Below are 10,490 nucleotides of genomic sequence, written 5' to 3'. Positions count from 1 at the left end.
CGCAGTCATTATATCTGCAAACACTAAGATATTATGGAATGAAAAAACAATCCTTTTATTGAAACCAAGGACATGTAATTATGACAGGTGAATGTTTTATCTACAGAGATGAAATCCATATACATACTATTTTTATGCAGTCTTCACGTTCCATTTACACAATTTGCTGGTTTAAAGGGTTTAACAGTCAATCAAGAGTTCAAGTATGAAACTCCATAACAGAAGAAAATTATATCGTGTTATTGAAGTCAGCTAGATAAACAATACCTTCTGATTATGATGATATCATTATGTGCTTCCCGATAAACAGTAAGACAGAAAACATTCACCTGGTTTCATATTCAAAATACTTGCTGGGATTCATGTATAAATGGATGAATGAACAGAAGGGTAATTGTGTATTATTTTAATATAATAAAGTCAAATTTATTCAAATCAGTAAGAAAAAAAAAGTGTTTCCTTATATCTTGTGTGGAGTTCTGCCTTACTGAATTTGTGTTTGTTTATGATTCTGACAAGTTACAAAAAAATAGATATAAATACAGAGCCAGCACTAAATGTGTATCTCTATTCTTTTGCAAGCAAACTGTCACAATATTATGCTCATTAAAAAGCTTTTGAAAACTAATAGCTAACTGAAACACTAGACTTAATGACTTGAAATAAATACCTCGCAACAGAGCTGTTTAAGTCACTGTAAAAACAAACCTCTTAAACAGTAGAATCACATATGCCAAACAAACAACAGACAACTGTGCTCACTGAAATCACTTGCAGTCTTGTCACGGACTTCAGTAAGAACTAGGTCAAAATAAAAACTTTTACTACTTTTATATCTCCTTTTGGATTGGTTCTTCATTTTCTTGCTATACCCAGCCAAAGATGGACTCCTCCTAAAGAAAAAAGATGACAAAAGTGGTGCACTCCCTTTAATATTAAAAAATCAGATATAAAGTATGACAAATAAAGACTCTAAACAGATTCTTCAGATTTTACTTTAGACCATCACAGAAGGATTTAGTTCAATAAAGAGGCAAAATGCACCTCCCAGCCCTGGCAGTGCACACAGCCCTTCCTGCTGAGGACAGAGCTCTTCTTCCCAAAAATGACTGAAATCTTGAAAAAGATTTGAGCCCAATGTCAGTAATACTGAAGTATACAACCAGTACTTATTAATAACATTAAACAATACCAGTGCATCTTTTCAATACGCTTGTTTTGTTTATTTTAGCATTTAAGCTTGCTTGGCAATTAATGGACTACATACATACCCTGTCCAGGTAGGATGCCTCATTCTGTGAACTTTGGTTCATATCATTGCCTGTGGGAGAATATTTATATGGAGGCGCATCATCATTTTCAGTCACACCAAATCTAATCTTAATTGCAGCATTCCAAGGATTACATACATAGTATTAGAATTCAAGTAGAGTTTTGTTCTCTCAAGAAAGCTATTTTTAGAGGCAATAAATGCAGCATTAATTTTCTAGGTTTATTAATCTAGTTTAAAAAAAAAAAGATAAAAATGAATCCAGTTTATTCAGATTTGTCGATCCATATCTAAATGTCTGCTAGAATTATTCCATTTGCTTCTTGTTTAATGAAAAATTCAGATCAATAGGAGACTTATCTCCTTGATTTGATGTTGTATAAAATCTACTAATTAGAAAGAAGGTATTAGAATTGATGGATTTCATCTAAATAGAGCTTAATAGTAGAGTCTCAATTAAAGCTCCTGAAAAATGAGGCACAGATAGAGTAAGTGTTGGGGGGGGTGTGTGTGCAGGTTGTTTGGTTGATTGAGTTGGGTTTTTTTCTTTAAGTCACTGGAAATTATATATAAAGATAACGCTCTTCCTCCAGATGACAAAAAGAAATGAGTATCTGAAAAGGGAATGGGCCTCGTGCATAAATACAAGCTTGACAAAGCAGCACACTGCAGATTCATAACAAATGGAAAAGCAGATTAGCAGTCATTCTGTTAAGATGGTAAATCCACCTAGGAGGTTGCATATCAGCAGAATTTTGGGGGGTTTTTTTACAATAACTTGACATTTTGGAGGCAATCACCTATTAAAGACTTCTACTCCTTTTTCCTTGTCTCTTGTTCATTTTTCTTCCTTGAAAGCAAGCAAACAAAAATCCTGGAAGACTTTTTCTTTCCCTTCAGTGCCCTACACATACATGTACACCCTACATACACATTAACAGCTCTGCACAAAAACTTCTGCAATGATCTAAGCTATAGGGGAAAATATGTGGAAGCTGCTAGATCAAAACCCTTAGATGAAGCAGAGCAGCACAGTGTTACAACAGCTTCTGCAACAGGTGGTGTAGCAGAAGAAGTCCTAAGACAGTACTGAAATTCTTATATATCACAGGTACTCACTGATACAGGCATGAGTTAGATACAGTGTTACGGTTGCAAATAATTTCTCTCTCTCATTACTGCAAAAAATGAGTAATAATATGGATGAACAATGCACCATCTAGAGAAGCGGATAGCATTTTAGTTGATGGCAAAGATAAGAGAATAAGGATTATCAAAGCCAAGAAACAGTTTCCGTATGCGGAGAGATTTAGTAGACTGGAATTTCTCAGCATAGAAATATGACAGACGTGAATGGAATTGGTATAAAGAGTACAAACAGCACATAATTAATACCCAGTATCTCATAATTCCAGAATTAATTAGGAATTTGTTTTAAAGCAAACAGAAGTGCTTTTCCACATAATGCAGAAAATTTGCAGAATATTGTGGAATTTCTTCTACTATTCCAATAGCATCCAGGGGGCATCCATCGGAGTAGATAGATTTCTGTTTTGAACCAGAATTGCACTTCTTTTGTTCTCATGAAGAAAATTTTTGAGGGAGTATTTTCTTGCCACGTATGTGGAAATCTAATCAGTATGCAACATACGACATTTTACAAAAATAAGCTACCGGCAACAATGGACATATATTTTGGTATACACCCTAACATGCCTAAATGGGGAACACTTCCATCAACACAAATGTAAGTTAAGCAGAGGTGCTGCCGGCAAATATGTCATTTTTTTACCTTGTCTGGCAAGTCTTCATGGATTAGTATATTCTTTTTCCTAAAAACTCATCAGACTGTGAGGCCAGAAATTCCAATTACATTTCCAAGCATACACTGTTTTATCTTAAATTGTGCGGTGACTACAATGTCTGTAATTGAGGTTGTCTCAATGCAGAGCACCAGTTTTAATTCCCGAGTCATTTTCAGTAATGAAATAGCTGTATTCAGGGCACAGTGTGAGAACATGTTTGATGGTTATGTTAAATTGTGTTACAGCTACCTTTGGGGAGCATCTAATTTATTTACTGTATCTATGAAACCAACTACTCTTTTCCTATGTGAAAGAATAAATCATTATTCATACGAATACTGCCTTAGACCGATCTCTGAATAACAGTTTAATTACATATTTCATGTGTTCAGAAAAACTTGCAGATATTTTATGTTCACGTCTTTAATGACTGCAGCGAACACTTCTGCCATCCTTCCTCCAAATTAATACATATAAGACAATGAAACACAAGGGTTTTTCAAATATGGCTAAAAGTGTCTAAAGTATGCAATGAATTGCATAAGTTTTGAGTTGTAAAACCTACTACCCAAAACAAATGCTGAATGGACCTTAAACCTAGGGATCTTAAGTCAAAGTACTTGCATTAATAATTTGTTTTCTCTAGTAAAAAAAAAAACATTATCAGTTCATTGCCTACCTTCTCCATTAAACTGACTGCAAGTCAAGAGTCGACTTCTGAACTTTTCATTTTCTTCAAGCATTTTTGAAATTACTTTCCAGACCTTAAGCCAGACTTTAGACTGAAAGATAAAATTGAACTTTCTCAGTGAAGCATATAAAAAGTTTGCATTAAAACATCTATAGGGCAGAACTTTGAATTCTTCGGCACGACTATCAAGTCCAACTGTTTTTTTTGTTGAGGACTGGGAAAGAGGAGATGTGAAGGAGGGATATATATGAGGGTATACTGGAAGAATCACTTCTATTTAAAAGTCAAATCTCAAATTACTACACGATTTTCCACATGAGATATCCTCCTTTCTTGCCTAGAACTCTTGTTTATCCAGGACCGGTGAAGTGCCCTTCTAGATAAGAAGAGCTTATGGAAACATGTGTAGAGCCATTAAACTCTCTTCAAAGTCATCCAAAAGGGGAGGGGGGAATAAGATTGCTTATTTTTTCCAGGAGCAAAAACTCCTGTGTAATCCCTCAACAGCAGCATAATTCACACCCCATGCTCAGATTCCAGCGTAGCAGCAGTCTATTTCATATCAAAACCAAATTAATCTGTTTATAAATGTTGATGACCTTTATTTTAGAGACATAAAGCTCCTTCTATAGTGGGCACATTTCAAACTTGTGCATTGAAAATATTAAATTGGAACTGTTGACAAAGGCATTCAGACCAAGAGGCAGCCTAACAAATATAAATGGCTGTTAACATGCCAATGTTACGACTTGCTGGACCCCATCCATGAAAGTAGTTTGAATCTAAAGATAATTCCTTTCTCATGGACATTTATTGCTAAAACATAATACATATTCCTCATTCTTTTTGAAGACTATTTAATGTACTAAAAGAGTGATATTGTATGTTATTAGCTGTTCCTCTGAAGTCAGTAGTATTTTGCTGGTTTTAAATTAAGTATCTGTGACATTACTATATTATAGTCTAGCTGATTACTTGTACTTCACCCATTACAAAATCTCATAATGAGTTAGTGTTTTAATAAATGTGCCTTTTAAAATTTCAAGCATTTGTTGAACTACTGAACAGGAACAGAAAGACATTTGTGAAACAGAAAGTAATTTTGTCTTGCTACTACTATGGTGTTAATACCTCTGATTCTTGCCTTCGCCGATTTGTAATCTGTGGGATTTCTTTGCTTAGAACATAAGAGGAAGAGATACTGCAGAGCTTTTCCCTGCTGGGTTTCACCCAGCAAGGTGTGCAGCACCCTGGCCCCAATCCAGCAAAGCATTTCAGTACAGGCTTTGAATCAACAGCACACTCTCATTTTTCAAGGTAAGCACACACTTAAGTGCTTTATTGAATGAGAGCCAGAATTTTAAAGCCTCCAGAGAGGGAAAATAATACCATTTTTCTTTTCTGTAAGGTTTTCAGTAACAGACTACCACTTCTATCTTTTAATCTCCCTCGTGCTCTTATAGACATACACAGAACAAGCAGGAAGTGATTTTCTCTAATGCAGAGGCAGCTAATTCAGCTCCCACATTTTATACCTTTTGCTTCTTTCGTTTAATTACTTTATCAACATTTCTTGAAGGGAAGGGAAAGTCAAAGCTGTCAGCCTTGGCCTCTCGAAGGTCACCTAGGAAGAGAGTTTAGAAAGCATATTCCAAATGTCCCAGCCGCTCACAGGACATCAGTCCTTACATCATGCTATCACCTTGCTTATTTTCTCCATTATAGCCATGGGGCAAGTGGGTCTCTCTCGAACTCCACCAAACAGATTTCAAAACTGTACAGCAACCAAAAATTAAAACAACAGGCTTCTGGGCAATACAAACTAGCTTTTAATTCCCTCTTTTCCCCCTTGCTATGGCAGCTACTAAAATTCTGCCTGAGCTCAAAGAGGAAATGGTGAGTAGATTGAGGCAAGAGACCAGACAAATCACTTCTGCTAGCACTAAAAAAAAAAATGAAGAAAGAATGGCAGGTTGATCTTCTGGACATACAGCTGCAGGAGGGAGGACTCAGATGAGTTCCCAGCAGGGTGAGGAGCTGCTGGACAGGCAGGGCATGGCGTGCAGCTGAGAACATGGGTGACCCATGTGGGGATGCTGAACATGGCTACAGCCACAGGCTCATCCCCTGCCTCACCAGGGCTTTGGGCAAACCAGCAGCCTCCAGGCCACCACAGCCCCACCACCAGATACCCAGGGCAGCCACATTGTGGGAGCAAGGCTTTGAGTCATCGATAGTCACGGGCTGCCTCAAAGCCACAGGCTGGCATCACTTAGATAATAACCTGGCAGAGCTGGTGCTTTTAATTACAGAGTAATGCAACATTTCACTTTGTCATCTTTAGAAAAATGGCTTTTAGGAGGAGGAAAAAATAAAAAAAAAAAAAAAGAAAACATCTCAAGAACAAGTTAGTAAAATTCAGGACTGCCCTATCTGTGTCACCCATCATTCTCAGCTCACACCCTGGCTTCTCCTCCAGGAGCCAGGTTACGTTCCCCATTTTCACTCCATTTCATCTGTGCAGCAGAGCTACGTTTCATAACAAATCACAGCCAGTGGAAAACTGCCTAATCTTTTATGTTTGCTTTCATAAAAAAGCACCCATGCCCATGCCAACTTTCTTTGGTCCCAGCCACAAAGAAAGAAAATTAAGAAACACCTTTGAGCTCCCACAGCAACATGGGAGGCAGCAGCACAGTAGCTCTCTGGTTAGGTGGAAATATCCTGAGAAGGGGCAGGAAGGACCCAGAATTTCAGCACGTAAAAGAGCAGCCCTGTTGGACAAAGCTTGGTTTTGGCCTTATCGCTATCACAGGGAAGGATGGGAAGGCTGCACTGCAGCAGTCACCTCACCTTCAAGGATGGAGACACTGCAGCTCAACAGTGTAAGAGTTTAGGGCAAAAATATTACATTTTTCACTCATATAAGTTTAAAACCATGTTCCACCTGTTGCCTAAATACCCAGTCCAACTGTACCAGGCACATAAAAAAAAAAATTAAAAAAAAATGATGCTGCATTCACCCCTCAGCATGCACAGCCTGTTTGGAAGGGCAGACGCAAGTGGGACAGTATCAGCAATGCACCACAGGGAAATGGTTTCCTGCCAGAAGAAGGGGACATGGCAGGGGCTCAGCCCTGTGCTCACGCATGCCCAGGGACACAGAGGCTCCGGGGCTCAGCGATACGTACCGCGATAGCGGCTGACAGCCTTCACCATGCCGCAGCTCCTCACCACCTCCACCCTGCCACCAGCGGCAGGAGGCCCAGGGCTGCCCTTGTCCCCAGGCGCCGGAGCGGCCTCCCGCCCCCTGGCCTCCCCTGCGGGGCTCAGCTGGGAAAGTGGGGGCCCAGCCCGGCCCGCCCCAGCCTGTCGGCAGCCCCTGCCGTAGCGGATGACAGAGCCACAGCGGTGGGAGCCAAAGCTGTTGACATAGACAAGTGGTACGCGCGGGCTGCCGTGGCTGCGGCCTGGCTCCATCTGTGGTGGGGCAGGATGTGTGGTGGGGGCCCGCTGAGGCAGGGCAGGGGCTCGGGGCACGGGCATCCCCATCCTCGGGGCAGGCATAGTGGTGGTGGGGGGACACCTGCAGAGCACCTCCTGCCTCATCCTGCCTGACCGCCATCGTCCCATTTCGCTGTCCCAGCTGGATGGTGAAAAAGGGAGAAATAACTGTTTTTTTAACAGGAAGGAACAGTGAGCTTAGTGCAGAGTAGGAGTGGGCCTTGTACCGTCCCAGTCTCTCTGACACACGCAGTAGTAACCTGCTCCACAAGGTTGCTTTTGGCCAGCATTAGTTAGGGTTTAGCACAAAATATGCTGCCTGAAGTTGTATATTATATATTTCATGCAAATTATTGATGAAGTGATACAGGGGACTCCAGGCTGAAGGCAGTGATGTAGTGTCTGTCACTGCTACAATTTACGGAGGAGGAACAAGTGACATCTCTTTGGTGCGGGTGCCTCTGCAGACCCTCCACTGATAGAGTGAATTTTCACACCCGTGTGCACACAGCTTACCTGCTAGGGCACGAGGGGTGGCTCCAGCCACCTGGTGAACAACATTTATGAAACATTTGTTTAAATACCCATTGTCAATTTGTCCTTCAGGCAACAGCAGGCGTACACGCGTGGTGCTGAGGACACCCATCGCAGCCGGGGGTCCTTCCCATGAAGGGGCTCGGCAGAGACGTGTCCCACTGCAGCGGCGAGTTTATGGGATACAGCCAGTGGCAAGTGAGATTTCTCAAACACTTCAGAGCACAAGTCCCATTGATTTTTGCTTCGGCACTGAAATACTGCTCCGTATTATTTCCCAGACTTCCAGCACACTTAGCTGCTTAGAGGAGGCAAAGCATTATGAATTAGAATAAATTCTAGGAAAAGACCTTTTCCTGATTTAGCAGGAAATTTAGCTGTTTTAGCAGCACCAGCAACATGAATGGCGCTGACAACTTGTCGCCATTGCGAATGGATCTGAAAAAGACCACGAAGCAAACCGGAGTCTTTCCCCAGCCTTCGGAGGAGGCCGAAAGTCCTCAGAGTCTGCAGGGCGGCCGTCACCGTGTCCCCTCGGCGGGGCAGGGTGCTGTGCGGAGGGACCCCACGAGGTGGCAGCCTTACCTACGGAACGAGAGGGGTCCCCGCCTCTGCACCCACCAGGTGCAGGAGAAAAAAACCCACAGCACTCTTCTGCGAAGAGGCTCAGGATCTCCAGCTATTTTATACACTGTCAGAAAAAGGCATTTTGTGTATGCAGTTGAAAAAAAAAAAGAGGAAAACAACTTCCAGAGGCACAGCCTGACAGTTTACCAATGATAAAAAGGGTATCTACCGCTGCCTCCAAAGCGTACAAGCTAAAAAGAAGGTCACAGATAAGACACAACCACCGAGCCAGTACCCTTGAGCTCAGCTGTGATCTCAAAATCCCCAAACACCCTCCTCCTCTGCAAAGACCCGAGCTAACAAATTGGCCTGGTGAAGTAGCAGCCAGCAATTTAAATTTGGGAATATTAAGCCCGGAGAGAGGCAACTGAACAGCTTCATTAAAAACTGATCCTGGAGTGCAAACTTTGTCACATCCATTAATCACAAAGCCCCAGTAAAGAAATCACTCCTTTTGCTGAAATACGTAAGACTCAGTCCACACCACAAAATAACCCCGAACACACACACACACACACAAACCTCAGCAGCCCCGTTTTCATTCTGTGAGTGTCCTCGCACTGTGCATGAACACTTGCTGCTGTATCTTCCAGAGCAGGAGTTCCCTTTGCCAACTGGCAGGCTGCTCCCTTCCTGTGGCCCTGTCAGGGCATCAGGGCTGCCAAATCAGTGGTTTTCTCAGCATCTGTATTTATGGAACAAGCTTCCACCCTACTAATACAAATACACGTGTGCATTGTGTGGCACATTTTGTCCCCTTTTCCCAACAGCACATTGCCAGGACTTTGATTTCAAATGCAAATTCAGCTCAGATCTCCCTTAGGATGTCTTGCCACTGACAAAAATCAATGCCACCAAAAATCTTCGAGTGATCTGCAGAACTGGAAAATTCAGCTATTTTAACTGCACAGTGTTCTTCATTCTCCTTTCCACAAGTGTGAAATGACTACCAGCTAGCCGCTATCTCTGTATTTATCACTTTGAACAAACCTCAGCTTTTCACCACATCTTCAACTGCCTAGTTAAAAATAGACCCAATTCTAGCTTTCAGCCTGCACCTTGTCATGCCGTTTGTTTTGTATTCACGTCAGCTTCTCCAGCTCAGGACTTGCATTATTTCTAGAATTCTGTTGTTTCGGTTTTACTTTGGCCAAGTATGCATCATCGTCTATTAACCTTGACTATCGTTTTAAAATAAGGTAGGGTTTGGCGGTAGCAAACCTGCAGCTTATGTCAAGAAGGAAGGAAGGAAGGAGCCGATGGGACATTGCTGTGTGCACATTTAGCAATTCCCTGATTACCTGCAAAAAGGAAACTCCTTCTGCTGTCAGAGATTTGTTTTTCTATGAGGATTCTTTTAATGGAGTTAACCAAAATACTCACGATTCAGCATAATTCAGGCAAGGCAGATTGCTTATTAAGTATTACATGATCTTGGTCAACTGCAAATTGTGAAGACATCTGAAATAAGAATCTTAACACTGTTAACAGGGATTTTTATGTGGAAAGTATGCTAATTCTGACAACAGCAACAGTCAACCCTTGTTAATTATACCCTCAGCAGTAGCACAAACAATTACTGTATCTTCTTTGTTTTCACAGAATATTCAGTAAGAGTCGCTGGAGTGAGGTATTTTATTAGAATGTGGTTACTTTACAGAATACACTGGGGACTATTTATTAGTATAACTAGGAATCGTCATAAAAACAAAACTCACCACTTCTGGTAAATCGAAGCAATGCATTATGCCTTCAGCTTTTGCTTACTTGTAAAATTTCATAATTTACAATGGATCTCACAGTTAATTATGTAGGCAATAACACAGTGCAGCAGAGAGATAAAATGGCCAGCTGCCATTTTAACACACCTGCATTTCATATTAATGAATCTGCATATCTCAAATCGCTTTACAAACCATACATGTGGGAATCATTTCATCCACACCAGTCATAAGGAGAGGTATATTTTCCCATTTCTCCATGCTGCGCGTAAAAATATTTAGCAGACTATAAAATAAGTTTGTTACATAAAAGCCTGAGCCTCCCCTTGAGAGATTTG

General features: G+C 41.2%; 1 protein-coding gene across 1 annotated transcript; it reads right to left on the bottom strand.

The window, feature by feature from the left end:
* On the bottom strand, positions 1 to 7,598 carry C14H5orf47 (chromosome 14 C5orf47 homolog). Its single transcript, XM_075766898.1, has 5 exons — positions 6,958 to 7,598; positions 5,302 to 5,390; positions 3,755 to 3,857; positions 1,272 to 1,321; positions 1 to 893 (listed from the first exon to the last, which is right to left on the bottom strand). Exons 1-5 carry the CDS (start codon positions 7,397 to 7,399, stop codon positions 867 to 869), a joined length of 711 nt encoding a protein of 236 aa, XP_075623013.1. The 5' UTR covers positions 7,400 to 7,598; the 3' UTR covers positions 1 to 866.
* Between the last annotated feature and the right edge of the window lie 2,892 nt (positions 7,599 to 10,490).

This window comes from Balearica regulorum, chromosome 14 (assembly GCF_011004875.1).
Source record: "Balearica regulorum gibbericeps isolate bBalReg1 chromosome 14, bBalReg1.pri, whole genome shotgun sequence".
NCBI lineage: Eukaryota > Metazoa > Chordata > Aves > Gruiformes > Gruidae > Balearica > Balearica regulorum.
This window is presented reverse-complemented; position numbering and strand designations above follow the sequence as displayed.

What these genes read in the sequence shown, in the direction of transcription:
- C14H5orf47 (XM_075766898.1), bottom strand. Translation starts at nt 7,399, where the DNA reads ATGGGACGATGGCGGTCAGGCAGGATGAGGCAGGAGGTGCTCTGCAGG. An exon ending in GGCTGTCAGCCGCTATCGCG is followed by an intron (nt 5,391 to 6,957) that starts GTACGTATCGCT and finishes CTCTCTTCCTAG; the next exon opens with GTGACCTTCGAGAGGCCAAG. An exon ending in AGGCATCCTACCTGGACAGG is followed by an intron (nt 894 to 1,271) that starts GTATGTATGTAG and finishes TTTTTTCTTTAG; the next exon opens with GAGGAGTCCATCTTTGGCTG.